Source organism: Podarcis tiliguerta (genome assembly GCF_965153285.1).
Source record: "Podarcis tiliguerta genome assembly, chromosome: 5".
Classification (NCBI taxonomy): Eukaryota; Metazoa; Chordata; class Lepidosauria; order Squamata; family Lacertidae; genus Podarcis; species Podarcis tiliguerta.
The window spans coordinates 78,921,176-78,937,655 of record NC_139538.1 but is presented as its reverse complement, the minus strand read 5'-3'; the positions used below and the strand labels follow the sequence as shown (position 1 = coordinate 78,937,655).

The following is a 16,480-nucleotide window of genomic DNA, read 5'->3' as shown; positions in this document are numbered from 1 at the left end:
CTCTTCTCAATGGTCTTTTGTAAAAAAAAACAAAAAAAACCATATAGGGGTGAACCAATGAACAATGTGTATTTGGATTTGGACAAAATCCTCACCAAAGGCTGCTGAAGGAACTTAGCTATTGTAGTGATAAGTGGACAGATCTTCTTACGGATTGGTAGCAGGTTAAAAATAGGAAGCAGAAGGAAATAATAAGTTGATAATGGAGGGAAGAGTGAGATTTCTCAAGGATTTCTATTATCCCAGGTTTCCCAGAACCTGGCTATTTAACTATTTAATGAGCTTCCCAGGAGTATCTGGCTAGCTACTGTTGGAGATGGAGTGCTGAACTGCGTGGATCTTTGTTTTACTTACTTGCTGATGTTCTCATGACCTTAGCTCAGCACTTGAGAAACAATGATCAGTTCTGAAACTTGTCCGCACTATTTGATCTCGTATTAGGTTTCACAGCCAATTCTGGACCAAATACTCAGTTTTGATAACTTTTTCCAAACTCAGTGAAAATGATGCCAAGGAGAAAGCAGGAGAGCAAGTTAATGCATCTCTTGAAAATGTTCGATTTAATTATTTTGGCAGGAGATTGGACCACTCATTCTGAATCACCAAATAAGATTGCTGTCGGACTGCACAGAGTTTTCAGTAAGGATTGCCACATCCAAAACAAATACAAGAAAGCAATTTCTGGCCAACTGTTACTAAGAGGAGTTTCTCTGTTTATTATCAAAATATTTGTGCTTTATTCTGCGCGCCTTGATTGAATTTATAAGAAAACAGACATTGGAATTGGTAATGGAACCAGAGCACGTTTATTACAAAAGGGTACACTTGTATTTTATTTTACACTTCTCTATTAATGTTTTGATATATATAAGAAACAACTCAACCTCCCTCTTGGGTGGTGTCACCATTTGAGTTAAGCACTGAGTAATCTACTGAAATTTAGAAACAAATCAAGATTATGGGGGGGAAATGGAACTCCTACCAAGGACATTTGCAGACAATAGCCTTTTCCCTGTAACTGTCTTAGAAACTCAGATACATAAGCTAGGTGTCAAATGGCCCCTGAAACCAGGGTTATAGTCACCATCTCAAAAGTCGTATTTTCCAATACGATTTTTGGTTCCTAAAATTCATTCTGATTATGCACATAAAATATAATGGATAGAATTCTACATGATGTGTTGTTAGTGTGTGAAAACAGGAATATCCAAGGATCTCCAGAGATCGGTACAGTATACCTGAAGGAGCGTCTCCACTCCCATCATTCTGCCCGGACACTGAGGTCCAGTGCCAAGTGCCTTCTGGAGGTTCCCTCGCTGCGAGAAGCCAAGATACAGGGAACCAGGCTGAGGCCTTCTCGGTAGTGGCGCCTGCCCTGTGGAACACTCTCCCATCAGATGTCAAAGAGAAAAACAACTACCACACTTTTAGAAGACACCTGAAGGCAGCCCTATTTAGGGAAGCTTTTAATGTTTAATAGACTATTGTATTTTAATATTTTGTTGGAAGCTGCCCAGAGTGGCTGGGGAAACAGCCAGATGGGCGGGGTATTATTATTATTATTATTATTATTATTATTATTATTATTATGGCACCTCCAGGTAGTGGAGACATTGGGCAACATTCTGGTGCTTGGGCATCTTCATGTGGTTGCAAGTGGCCAATAGCCAGGTTCAAAATGCGCCAACAACAGATGAACTTGCTGCTTGTCTCCAACTGGAATCTGGCTGTTGAAATTTTCTAAGTAATCACTAATGGGGAGATACAACCCTCCACTTCATTTCTCCCTGCTAGTGACCACTCCTCTTTCCAATCAGGCAGTGGGGATGAATCATGCTCAGCTCTGTGACCCAGCCACAGAGACACTGGGTTCCCAGTGTGTATGGGAGGAGGAAATTTTGCCTTCGGTAACAGAAGCAGCTAACAGACGAAGGCCACCAAAGGAAAGAATTTTAGTGTGGGTTTCCCAAGACTTTTTATACAATCACTGTGCTGTACAAAGAAGTGAAGATCTTGCACAGAGGAAGTCTAAGTGAAAGGCACAGATTTGGACCTGCCTCCCAGTCAGGGTTTATGCCAGCCAAAAGTGACTTGTGCTGAAATAACAGGGGTGGGCTCTTGTGATGGTAGGTTGTTCTTAGCACATTCTAAAAGTAAGTATTTTTGGCTGTAAAATATTAATATTACTATTGAATCTAAAATGACAACTGTCCAACTGACTTCCATGATCAGAACCGTTGGGAAACATCTAGCTGCCTTTGCACTCCAATTGGTTGTATGAGTTCTTTTAAACTCAGCTCCACCTTCTCCCTGGTCGGTTTGTGTGTTTACAAAGCACTTGTGCATGCATGCTTTTAATCTGCAAGCACAAGGTCCCCATTTTACCTCTATTTAGTAAAGTGAGAGGTGCCAAGGCAGATTTAGCAGCAGCCTATTTTTACCAGCGGACAAGCAGCTGCATGGAGCAAAGTAAAATAAATAAATTCCAGGCCAAATGAACAGTGGCATGAGATGTCTGGCTGTCACCTGCCTGCAGAGTGCATCCCATGAAGGAAACACAAAGTCCTGCAACTCAAGCACTTCTGTGGCCCTACGTCAATCTAGTCAGACATGTGAGAGCAGGAATCTAACTGGGCCTACTTAGATCAGCTTAGGTGAAGGCAGCTCTCTGGGCTACTCCAAATGAGAGGCCAAAAATTAGTGCGAAACAAGACAAAAGTTCAGAACAAAGTGTCTACCACCATTTTCAGCCCAGATCGAAAAATCATTGGGAGAGAAACTGCAAACAAAAACCAGATAAAAAAAAATCCTCCCAGTAGCACCTTAGAGACCAACTAAGTTTGTTATTGGTATGAGCTTTCGTATGCATGCACACTTCTTCAGATACCTTCTTATCTGAAGAAGTGTGCATGCACATGAAAGCTCATACCAATAACAAACTTAGTTGGTCTCTAAGGTGCTACTGGAAGGAATTTTTAAATTTTGTTTCGACTACAGCAGACCAACACGGCTACCTACCTGTAATGAAAACCTGATAAACACACAGGCATGCTAGCATGAATTGCCAGTCACAACAACGCTTCAAATAGCCATTGGCAAATTGGATATGATGCTCACCTTAACATTTTTAACAGAGCTGAAGCAGTTTTGACTTAGGCGTTGTCGCCCGTGGTCTTCTCTATAGTTCCCAACTCTTGTTTTCAAAAGTACAGGACTCCCTGAGCAAAGCCTGGCAGCTGATGGATGGATACTGTAGGAATCTTGATTCTCCAGCCTATTGAATCCTAATGCAGGTTACCTCACAGAACACTGCCTCACTTGTTGGCCCAGGAAAATGCTGGCTAGTCACATACATCATTATGTTGCTGTCATAGCTGCTCAAACACCTTTTTTCAGGTTTCCGAGGCATGACAAAAGCCTGCAAACCCTGTTTGAGCAGAGATTGCACTGAGACAGAAAAAATAAAGATTATGCACAGGAGAGGATAGCTCAGTCACATCACCTTCAGTTCTCTTGCCTGTTTTGAGCTTCATACCTTTACCATGCCTACAATGCCTACATGCATTTCTTAGGATTTCAAAATCCGTATTTCCAAGACAGTGAAACCCGGGTAAATGAAACCACACCAGCAGAATAGTTAAGTTTGGTAGAAACTTCCTTCGCCGGGTATAATACCTGTGTACTTGAAGTAGTATGCATAGGTTCTGATCAAACACACTTCAGCCAATTATGAGTGAACCTCAGGCTGTCAGGCTACACCCACTCACCTGGGGCAAAACCTTATTGGAATCAATGGGATTTCCTTCCAGGTAGATACTTTACATATAGGATTGAGCTGTCACTCTCAGTATGTATGGATATCAGTTTTTTTAAAATTATCTAATTTCTTCATTAATTTTATTAGTGTAAATTGAGTACCTGTTTTTGGTAGGAAAATGATAGGCAATACAGACAAATGGGTGGATGGATAGATAGATGCAACTACTTTTCCACTTCTAGGGGTAATTCCTAAAATGAGCAAGCCTCGACTGATGGACTATTTAACTGGCTCTTTCTTCTGCCTCTGCAGTAGCTGGCTGGGTTGAGTTGGGGATGCTTGGCCAGGGATATTCATTTCCACCCACACAGCTGACTCTCTTTAAGATTTAGAACTCTCCTTATGGTTCCAATGAGGTTTCCACATACCTAAATGAGGACAAATGATTTGCTAAAACCTAAGCATGTAAATAAGGGCTGGGAACGGGCAAAATAGTAACATAATCCCTACAGCCGACAACTGAAGATCAAAGAATTTGGTAGACGCTGCTATTTTCCACACGATTCGGTTCCTCCAGGTTGTAGGCAGAGCCAGAGAGCAAGGGGGGGGGGGTCCAAAATACCATGGGAAAGGCTTGCTCTCTTTTTCCCTTTCTCTTTTTTGGGGGTGGGGTGGGGGAATGGCTGGCCTAGCCAGACACAGCAATAACTTGTTAAAGGGCCAGCTCTCCATTGCTTTCCAGTCCAGCTTGGCAGGCCCCAGGAGGTCAGATGAGGTTCAAAAGAGAAAGTTTGGAGTTTATGCTCCCTTTGAATATGCAGCAGTTCACGGACCTCTTCATCATTCACTGTAATAGCATCTTAACTATCATGTATGCAGCTCATCAAAAGGGGCAATCCCTCCTCATTGTCTCCAGCATATTCTTAGTAATGAGTTGGAGACCACACAAGCACACAGCCTTCTTTGCCTTGATCTTGTTGCTGCACTAAATTCCAGATAAAACTAGAAGTCTGTGGTCAAAGGTTTGGCGGGTTATATCATTTCATTAACTTCAGATTTCCTTACCTCTGCACTCTTGGCCATGTATACCCCTTCATCCCTCTGCCCCTCCTCTTTTTTCTAGATCCCCTTCCCCTCTCCTTTTAGCCTCTTCTTTCTCAATCCAAATTCTTAGGTCCATCTTCTTCTATCCCTCCTTCCCTCTGACCTGCTTCCTGTCCTGTCCTGTCCTGCTCTCTCCAGAGTCAAGGACAATCAGTAATGCTTAGGACCAGAGCAACTCGGTAAACAGTTCGCAGTGGAAAATTGCTGTGGGGCTGCTTTTCATGGGCATCTTATGTGCATGCCTGTGTGTATGCCTTAATTTTGTGAAAACATGCAGAATGTTGTAGTATCGACGTTTTGCTTAAAGTTGGCTTCTAGCACTTACAGCTTTGAATAAAAACTTTGGAGGTGTGGGATCAACTTCATGGTGAAACCTAAAAAGCCTGAGGGGGCTGTGTCAGTGCAAGGATTTGTTTGTGCAATGGAGCTTTGGTTCCAATGAGGAACCACCTCATTGGAACCAAGGCATGCCCTGAATCCTCCCCCACCTCCCCCAAGGCATGCCCTGAATCCTCTCCAAATCTGCTTCAGAGGTTTGGGGAAAAGCCTAGGGGTTACAAGGAAGGAAGGAGAGGAAAGTTCAGTTGCACAAGCAGATATCCTTGCCCTAACTGAACAAGTGACTTAGCGCTCCTTTGGATACCAGCTTCAAGTTCCACAGGTACCATGCATTTATTAAGGAAAGGGTATGGCTTTATAAAGCATCTTGTGCACCTCTGGGAGAATATGTGGGAATCCTTCACCACTTCAGAGTATATGGTTATATTTCTGACTGCCCCGCAAAGATGACCTGTGCACACTCTTGCTAATGAGACCACACACCCCATCGTGGCAGTGCCAGGAGAAAGATGAAGAGCAAAGGGAACTGGGGTGGAATCATAACAACACTGTAGTCCTATGTGCAATGGATAGGTATGTGGGTTCCTGAAGCCCAGTGGTCCCTGGAAGCCCTGACAGATGCTGAACCCCAGGCCTGGTTTCTCAAGCTGAGCAACCCTAGTTGAGAATCACTGAAAGAACATTGTGCATGAGCCACTTGTATTGCACCTAAGGAAATGTCCCCTGCAAACCAGAAACCTTCCACATTCTTGGAGTTACTAAATAATACTCCACCAATCTTCCACACATATTCTCTGCGCGCAATGAGGCAACAACTGCTTATAGTTTATCTGAAGCTCCCTGCTACAGATAAGAGGCTCAATCTCAGCTGTTGAACTTGAGCAAACGGAAGTTGTGGGACTGCTGGATCAGCAAACTATACTGAAAGCAACATCCCCTTTATGTAATTTGCCACATCTGGCAGGAAACCCCTCTCTTTTGATTTCCTTTTTGAAGAAAAGTGGACTCACTGTGTGGGTGTTGGTGCATCTTTTACACCAACCTCTTTTTGGCGTCCATCCCCACTGAGTAAACCAACTTCCCCAACCCTAGTCTTTCCTAGGGTGTCACCTATTTTCTGAATTTACATTATAACCACGTAGGCTTTCACCAGACATATAAAGAGACCAGGACTGCAGAATTGTGCAGCTAAGGCTTGAATTGCTGGTGTGATGTGACCATGGTGGCTTCTGTTTTCTTTAGATATGACAGAGCTTACTCTTCAGAGCCATATAAGCAAGTAAGATTTATAAAATTGCAAGCTGTACTGTTAGGGAGCCATATTTTCCTCTCTGAAACACACTAAACTAGTATTATTTCCTCTTCAAGTTTTAATGTCCAGTGTAGCAAAGAATTAAACCAGAAGGAACTGTGCCATTCAACATAAAATGTCAGGGCTAGACTGAACAACATACTAAAGATGCTATGGTGTATTTATCTAGGAGCTGCCAAAGCTGTAAGGGATTGGGGGGGGGGTCTGTCCTGCTTCCTGTATCTCAAAATAGTTTGATACCAGAGGAAGGATTGTCTGTGTTCCAGATGCTGATAAACTTAAAATCTATCTAGCCTATCCAGGTTGCCATCAGGGATAGACAGTTCCTGCTCTGCATCAATTTTGCATGAACTTCTTCATCTGTGATAAAATTGCATTTGAATTTATGTTTGAATGTGTATTCTATCACATGACACTTACATAGATTTCTTGGGAAGAGCCATGGTGGTTTAACTGATATAAAACGAATCAAGTATATAGCATAGATATTCCTTAGGTGGTTTTTCATAGAGTTGGGATTGCTTATTTAGTGCTTGCAAATTTCTGCATGAAATTTCATTTACAGAATTGGTAAAGAAAGAGTTTTAAGGAAGCAAAAAACAAAACAAAAAAAGAACTCTCACAGGGAGCTGCATCACACTGTGACACAAGAAATGTGGTCTCTAGTGCAGACTCTGAAATCTTGAGAACGTGTGACTTTGTTATTGAGCCCTAAGTGCATTTCTAGTTCTTATTATTGTGCAAAGCATGTGTGTGGTTTCTGCTAAATAGTGCTACGACTCAAGCCTGCCACGCTCTTGAACCTGAAGATCCATGGCTTGAGGAATGTCAAGCAAGGAAGAGCTTTGCACCACCACTAAACTCTGGCTAGAGGAGGAAACTAGAGGATATTAATCAGCCAGACCAGCAAACAAATGATTACATAACAACTTCCTGTCCTTCACCATATGCTCCAACCCACAGCCTACTACACCTCAATCTCTGCTGGTCTAACCTTCCTTCTGGGACAAGCATTAGAATACAGTACATTTTCCCCCCTCCAAATGCCACATAAGATATATCAAGCAAGTTGTGAATCCAGATCAAAATATACACACTTGCATAACTGATTTAAGAACTGTTGATTTTCTGCAGAGTGTGGGATTCTGGATTGTTTCATGTGGTATTGAATGCATGTTATGATCAGACTATGTGAGGGTGGAGGAAGCCTTGGCTTGGCCCAGAAGAGATTAGTTTAAGGAGTTGTTCTGAAGCGAGGGCAGGTCTCTGACCTTACAAAAGCATCTAAGATTTTGTGTTCTATGGAGGAGGGAAAACATGGTTTTAAGGGTCTCATCTGAACAATCATCACAAAGGAGAAGTTACATAATACTTGGATTATTTACTTAGCAAAATTGAAGGGCACAATCACCCTAGCTACGATTTAAACTAATTACAAAGGGATCCAAAAAAACAGAGCATTTGGGCCTCTCAGTTGAAACCGCTGCCAATCAACCCTGCCTCTGAGTATGCAGCTCCAAACCCTGAATGTTATCTCATGTGAAACATCTAGGAACAAAGGAAGCTGCTGTATACTAAATTAGACTATTGGTTCATCCAGCTGATCTTTTGTCTGCACAGATCGTCAGCAGCTTTCCAGTGTTTCAGACAACCCTACCTGAAGATGCCACCAAGTGGAGCTGGGTCCTTTTGCATGTGTTCCTCCACTGAGCTACAGTACAGCCTTTCCCAGCAGCACTTCTACTGGAGAAAACAGGTGGCAGAACTTGTCAGGTTATTGGCTTAGCCCAGCGTGAGACTCTTAATTTCAGGGTCATGGGCTTGAACCCCGGTGTTATGTACTGAAGTTCTCACCCTGGGCCAGCAGGGGGATACTGTAGATAGTTATGCAAATCAGGGATTGAAAGTGACGTTCAGTGATTGGATAGTTTTAGAAAATTGTTACAGTTACGTTGTACTGGAGCTCTATATAAGCAGGCTAACTGAACCCTTCAGTTCAGTTCTGTTCTGGCCTGTGAATAAACAAGAGCTGTTTGAAGAATCGCTGTGTCATCTGATATGTTCACCCACAACTTAACACCCACATTGGGCAAAAGATTCCTGCATTGCAGGGGGTTAGACTAGATGACCCTTGTGGTTCCTTCCAACACCATGATTCTATTCTCCAAGTCAGCCAGGGAGATCCACAGGTGAAAGCAAAGATCCACGTGCACAACTTGTTTGCTGGACCAGGAACTGTGTCCACAGATCAATTTTGGACATATGTTTGGACACACATCCTTACTGTGATGCACATCTGGATGGAAGGTGTACAGAAAGATTTCCAGTCACACTGCAGTGGGTGAGTAGGGGTGGCTTTCTATGTGTCTTGCAATGCTTAGAGCAGTGCACATCCGCATTCCCTTGCAACACACAACTGGAAACAGCCCCTGTTCCTTACCAGTGCTGTCTATTCGATGCAGAAACAAACGGCATCTTAACTGCTCTCCCCCATCTAAAAAAAAGGTGAGCATGTACCAAGATGAAGACCAAGGCACTAGAACAGTTTAATTAAGATTCCTGATTGAGCAGCTTTTATGGAGAGAGATGAATTAAACATTGCCTTTTTTCTTTTCAGGAACTTCAAGGTGAGCAGTTGGGAAGATTCGTACTTATAGCGTCCTTTAAAAATTCAAATTTATGTTTAAACAGTAAATTAGATTGGGGCAGCTAACGTGGTGCTTTTGAGGTGTTGCTGGGAGTGAAACACCCATCACCCTTGATCATTGGCCATTCTGGATGGGGCTGATGGGAGTGGACTCCCACAGCTTCTGGAGGGCATCATGTGAGCAACTCCTGGATGAGAGAGACATATAAGATAGATAGATAGATAGATAGATAGATAGATAGATAGATAGATGATAGATAGATAGATAGATAGATAGATAGATAGATATAGATAGATAGATAGATAGATAGACAGACAGATATAGATAAGACAGATAAATGGTGCCCCCAACATGGTGCCCCCAACCCAACACTGCACATTGCATGAGCCAGAACTGTATTTCTACCTCTGAAATAACCTGCAATCATGTACATCCATCGGTGCATGATGGGAAAGGGAAGAGAAAAGAAGTACTGAATTCAGCCTTCAGCTTTCTCTCCTGATTGGCACTTCTGTACCAGCTGCTGGATCAGGGTGGAGAATTGCACACAATTGTCCCCAGTTGTGCCTCAGCCCTGCCCTGTCTTGGAATGCATGTTCCCTGCTTTCTGTGGCTCCCACAGCCCCTCTAAAAGGAAGCAAGAAGGCTGGTCAACTGCTCCTTAGCTTTGCCTTCAGCCTTATTTGCACCGCCTGCTCTTTCTGCTTTCACTTTGCTCTGCCCTTACCCTCCCTGAATCCCACTTGGGCCTTTTTGCCTCTTCCCCATCTCTTTGTTCTCAGCTTTTGTCATCCTGACCTCAGTTTTGGAGCCTGCGTCCCAGCATGGCCCTCAACAAGGCATCATGCTTTTTTGTCTCTGGCAAATTTGTTCCTGGCAATTAGAAAATAAAGGCAAATTTGCTTTTCCAGCTGTGGAATTTGTTTGGCTGGAATGAAAAGCATGGCCCACAGGTTTTGACTCTTATTTTGAATGGGAGTTCCAGATTTTGCAAGTCTGTCAGCGAGTGAGATTTGTGCTTTAGCCATCTATACTGTATGCTATATGCAGGTCCAGGAGTAGCTCCCAGAACTGCGGAAGGAGGGTCTGAATGGGACATTAAGAGGAGTGGTAGGCAGATTGAGAGGGAAACTGTTAAGAAAGAAAAATAACTTGTGTCATTAACAGGATTGTGAGAGCAAAGTCTGCTGATAAGAGAATATCCTGGGGATGGGATTAAAGCTATCAACACACACACAAAAAACAGATCATATGATAAAACTACTTCAGACTGCAAGTGGGTGATCTTATGACTGAATGCTGCCCAATATAAAAGCTTACACATAGAAAATTAGCACATTTGGGTGAAAGTAACTTAGAACGCTTCTCTCTAACACACAAGTTTTCTATTGACAAGAGTTGTTATTTTTAACTGAGGGAGCATTCAATCACACAGTCTCCCAAATGGCAATCTGAAATTATACTCTCCGGGATAAGTTTTTCTTTAGATTTAATGAAGGAAGATTTGCACCCTCATTCATTGCTATACCACAGGGAAATTGTCATTTGGGTGCATGCCACTTTTCCTTCAAAGGAAATTTATAAACAAGGGATTCTGGACACTAGGTAAGTTGTCATGAAAGGAATTGCCTCCTTGATGTGGAAAATCCTGACAACAAGAGAAAGAAAAAGGGAGAAGAGAGAGGGATTTTGGAATCTGATGGTTAACCACATGGGGTGTTTTTGCCCTTTTAGAGAGAAAATTGTTTACATGCGTTTATTTTCTAAAGATGTAAATAAACAGAACTGAGATTGAAGATAGGCAAACGGAGAAGATTGGGTGGTGTATTTTTGCAGCGAATTGTTAGTTTTCTTCCTAGCCAAAGATCTTTACAATGCCAGCAGGTAGAAATAAACGAGATGTCAATGGCTACTACAAGGAAAGTCACTGCCATCCCCCCCCCCACTGGTCTAAATGGGAGTTGGATACACCGCATGTTGAGGTAACATTTGGGGAATGCACAGACATAGTTCCTCATTGGCTGGCTGGCTTTAGCTCTCATATCACTTACACCAGATGGGAGATGTCAAACAGGCAGCTGCATTCTCTCACCAACACCATCTCTCATTCGCCCCCACCTCTCTTCTCAAACACTTCAGACTTTTATTCACAGTGGTTGCTAAACTTAGCTCATCCTAAACATCAAATGCAATAGGGATGGACATGGGGAAAATATAAGGGTATGTAATGTATATGAGTGGGGGGGGCGGAGAGCCTGACGACACAAAGATCTAAGAAAAAATAAGTTATAAGCATTCAAAACCTGCCCAGATGTTCTTTGCTAATTTCCCTAGAAGTTGCAGTGCTGTCCCAGCTCTGTGGCAGGTTTAACCCAATCCCCTCAAATGAAAGGGATACACAACAACAGACAAAGAAGTGCGGCTCAAATAGTGTGACCTACATTACAGAACAGTCCTCAATTGGAAGGGCTATCAGAGGAGAGTCTCTTCGAAGGGCTGCTTGAAGGGCTGCCCATTGCATGTCTGGTTTAAATATAAACGAACCATAAGAAGAGGGCGGTGGGCCTTGAAGTAGCTGATCAGCTGTTATGAGAGGCATACTCTTGGTCACAGGCTTTCCTACTATGAGATGTGTTGTATTTTGCATACAGAATTATCATAGGCAATTTTATGCAAATCACTAATCTCTTTTTTTTTTACCTTCCTTTTGATGATGTAGTTCCTCTTTTATGGCAATGCACAAGTGACCACCATAGACTCATTGCACACTGATCTGCCCACAGTTGTTAGGGCTACACAGAAATCACACTTAAATTCAAATAAATTATAATGGAGCAGGTTCTGGAACTCAACAGAATTGAGCAGGTCTTCTTGGATGGACACAAAACAAACAGGCCAGATAGTAGATTTACCTCAAGTTTTTTCTTAGAAGCAGACCAAACATTTCCTATTTTGAGATTTTGAGATCCCAAGTCATTACAGTTGTATCTCAGGTTAAGAACTTAAATCATTCTGGAGGTCCATTCTTAACCTGAAACTGTTCTTAACCTAAGGTACCACTTTAGCTAATGGGGCCTCGTGCTGCCACTGCACGATTTCTGTTCTCATCCTGAAGCAACGTTCTTAACCTGAGGTACTATTTCTGGGTTAGCGGAGTCTGTAACCTGAAGTGTCTGTAACCCAAGGTACCACTGTACCTTTTCTCCTGAAAATAATACTCTGCACATATCTACTTTTCTTCAGTGCTGAATATACTTGTGGGAAACAGGGAGGTGCTTTTGCTGGGCCCTAATTTTGCTATATTTTTTTACTACAAATCACCATCCAGGTTTAGAGCTTTTGCAGCTTATAGTACCCACAACTCTATCCCTGGTAATCTTAACAACAACAAAAAGGAAATCACTCTGAGGACTGGAACACAAAGAGCAACCACACACAGTCCATTACCTCTCTCCCTTGGGGAATTATGTGGCTGGAGAAGCCTCGATTTTCTATCACTGTTTACCTCCTCCACCTCCCTTAGAAACAGTCTTGCAGTTTCAGTTTCAGCTGTTCTAGGAATCTCTCCTGGTCTCCTCTCCCTCCTCCTTTCTAAATCACCAAGAAATCTGATGCACCAAATGGGTGGGAGTGCATACTGAGTTTTTGAGGGTGGGGGGTGGGGGTCTGACATCTGGTTCCCATTAGCACTCTCATGCATGCTGAATCAGGAATGGGAGCTCAGAGTGGAGCAGATGAGAGTTTTTAAGTTTATTTCAGCACCAGAAAGAAAATCTTTGCCTCCCTGGTAGCCCGCCCATGAAATGTTTAGACCCAATGAGCCAGTTTCACTCTACTCCTGGACTGGAATTAGCCCTGCTCCATATTTTTAGAGGTGCATCGCCAGGTATTATGAGGAGAAGGGCATGCCCTCTGAAGATCTTTGTTGAACTCACAAAAGGATTTGGGGCAGAGGCAGGAGGAGCTGTGTTGTTCATTAGTGGTGTCAACTGCTGGTCAGTATGGCAACTGACACGCCATATTGCAGAAACAACTGGGGTTTTTTTTTAGTGACAAAGGGTGACTAAAAATGAACAGATGACTTCTGCTTGTACAATGGAACTTCCCCAAATCTGCACCCCATGTGCCCTTGCACACCCCCCCCATCTACTCTGGAGAATATGGAGGATTTGCAGGGTCTTCCCCTACCACTACACCCCCTTGAGCCCCTCACACCTCCCTCATCTGCACCAGAGGTTTATGGGTACCCACAGAGCAGATTTGGGGAGGGGTGCAGAGGAGAAAGAAGGAGGGCAAGTTTTGTTGTGCAAGCAAGAAATAATTTCACTTATACAATAACTTCATTGGGTGCATGCCAAGTAGGTATAGCTACACCACATTATGCCAGTTTTATATCACATTTAATATCATGGAGTTCCCCAATCAATTCTGGAGATTATAGTCCGGTGGGAGTATGAAAACTTCTTGCAGATCTCCAGGGAGACAAAATGTAAACTAGTAAACCTTTTTGATGTGACATGTGCCCAGGATGACTGCAGTTTCACTATTTAAAAAATGAATACTACCTCAACAGAATCCATGGCTTGAGAGTGGACATGTGGATGTCTCCAAAGCTACTTAGGAAGAACTGTTCAATTCATTGCAGTAGTGTAAACTTTTGATAGTGTTATTCCACTTTAACTGCCATGACATCCCCAAAAGTGGCTTCAGATTTGTAGCTCAGAAAAGTGCTGACATTTCTCTTTTAGAGGCCCCCTTGCAGAATGATGGATTCTAGAATTTTCTGAAAAGACAGCCTGATTATTAAACCATGTATAGATATGCCTGAATTCAGCCTTCCCCACTTGGTGCCCTTCTAGATGGTTTTTGGCTACAAATGGCTTGGGGCCCTCAGTGGCCACAGATGATGAGAGCTAATAGTTCAAAACATCTTGAGGGCACCAGATGGAATAAGGCTTCCCTAAATCATGTTATCTTACTGGTAAACCCAGTGAAGTGACTTTTTCCTCCTTCCTTCCAATATAACATTTACATGGCTGCAAATTAACTGAAAGCAATGGAAATCTCTTGTGACTATTATATTAAGGATAGGGGTGTCAATGCTAGAATGGCTCCCTTAAACAATTTGGCCCAGACTGAGGGTGGCGGTAGAAGGCAACAACAGTTCTTACTGAGCCCTTAAAACCATCTACCCATGTTTGGCTTGTAGGATTTGAATGGCAAGCTTTGCATATGTTCCCTCTTTAGGGGGGGGGGAGTCTTAAGGTGTATGGAGAAGGGTTAGAAAGCCATGAGACAGAGGGAGAGCCTGGAAGCAGACTTTGGCAGAAGTTGGAGACAAATGCTTTGGCAAGGATGTTTGCTCTTTTGCTGGAGGTTTTCCCTCTCTGTCAACAACCCTGCTGCTACCTTCAGTATGGATCCATCTTTGCTCAGGGCAATGGGAAGAGCTAATCTTATTGGAGCGAAAAACAACAACACAAGATTCCCTATAGGGTTGAATTTTTAAAACTTAGCATTTCCAGAGAGCATTTAAGGTTCTTCATCCACATTGCAAATGGAGGCCTGGGGCTAGAAGACAGTTACTGCATTTTTACAATCACCCAAGGCTTCAGAAACTATGCTTTATGAAGATGTGGGCACGTGCTATCACCCCACTCTTCTCCCTTGGCCACTCTGACCCCACGTCATGCACTGGCTCCACCACAATCTCCTAGCTTGCATTAAACCAGAATTTCCCATTTCACCCAAACCAGGGAACCCTAGTGGTTGACAAATCTGAAAGGTAAGTCAGGATTGTAAACCATGGTCCAAATGGTTTCTTACTGCATCTGTGTCCTGGCTCACATACATATTAATGTTCAGGTCATTTCCCCCCTCTCCGTTGGTTTTTTGAAGGGAAGGGGGAAAAAGGAGACCCATCTATTCCCTTCCTCCACCTGGTAAAATGGAGAGAGAAGGTTGTGTGGTGGGGGTGGAGGGGAGGTCTAAGGCTTCCTCAAACCTTGCAGCTGATATTTCAGACCAGGCACTAATTCCCAAGATCCAAATGTGTTGTTGATGCATTTTCTGCTTCCTATATGTGTGGGGGTTTGGGGGGTTTTTTTTTGCTTGAAATGTACATTACTTAGTTGTTCTAAATGAAGTGTCCCATTCAATCACTGCCGCTGAACGATCATGGAAATGCATTCAGCAAAGAGGGCGGAAAGATATCTGATGTGTTCTTCAAAACGGATAAAGCACAAAGAGGCGACGTTAAATGTTTTCAAAGATCTCTCAGCTGGGGTAAGAGAGAGAAACTCCTTTTGGCGGGGGAGTGGGATAAGTAAGATACCAGTATGTTTTCTTTTCCAGCATCATCAGTCCAGAGACTGCTAAAGCTAGCAAATAATCCCCGAGAAGATTATTGTGAGATATCACATTAGCTTATGTTCTCAAGGAAGGTAACAATCCACTTCTTTCTTAGCAGGTGGCACAGACAAACATTGTGGTGAGACTTTTGTTGTCCTTACCTGTGGGCAGTCCTTGATGTAGTGTCCCTTGTTGAAGCAAAGATGGCACAGGTAGTTGGGTGGTGGTCTCTTGCTGGGCTTTCTGGCTTCTGAGGAGAGGGATATGTCGGAGAAATGTTCAGTGAGGGAGCTCAAGCCATCTACTATGTTATTAAGGGAGCCATAGGGAGAGGCACTCTTATAGAGGCTGCTGCTCAGCGCCTGCCAAAGGGGGGAAAAAAGAAATGAAACAGGGTGATTTTCAGTGGGAATGGAAGCAAAATCCACATCTGAAATTGCACTGCCTTTGCTGGTGACCATATGACTGGACTGAACAACAATGCTATTTTTTTTTTAAAAAACCCGAAAAGGGGTGGAAAGCAGTATCAGTCTATGCTTCCCTTCATAAAAATCATTTCTCTGACTTGCTGCAAAAGTTAATGACAGGAAACCAAGGCTCATACTTAGAGGTCTAGCTTGGATTTAAGCAGCCAGACAATGCACATGGTTGCAGCCTTGGAGAAGAGAAAGTTACCAGAGTATATTTTACAGATCCCTTTCTCCCTGATCTCAGCACCACATGGATTATTTGAATAAGCACTCTTTGCCCATCTTTTGTTGGACTATAAAGTTGTCCGCAATCAATAAATGGTGCCAAACACCCCACAGCCTCTCAATGGTAAACAAAATTACTAATGGGTCTATTTTTAAAAACAGATCGGCATCACACAACTGCTTGAGACCCCATGGTGTATATATTCCACATGCAATGTTTGTTTCCTAAGATGGTAACTGTGGGGAAGAAAAGAATCATTGATCACAAATTCCA

At 43.0% G+C, this 16,480-nt stretch overlaps 1 protein-coding gene across 3 annotated transcripts in view; it reads right to left on the bottom strand.

Moving 5' to 3' along the window:
* ZCCHC24 (zinc finger CCHC-type containing 24) overlaps positions 1 to 16,480 on the bottom strand; it is a 111,777-nt gene that overhangs the window by 68,478 nt on the left and 26,819 nt on the right. For all 3 annotated transcript variants that reach the window (XR_014511193.1, XR_014511194.1, XM_083440626.1), the window contains exon 2: positions 15,673 to 15,873. Coding sequence is in view for 1 of the 3 variants with exons in the window: in XM_083440626.1 (XP_083296752.1) it covers positions 15,673 to 15,873 (201 nt within the window). In the remaining 2 variants the exon portion in view is untranslated. The remainder of the gene's footprint in view (positions 1 to 15,672; positions 15,874 to 16,480) is intronic.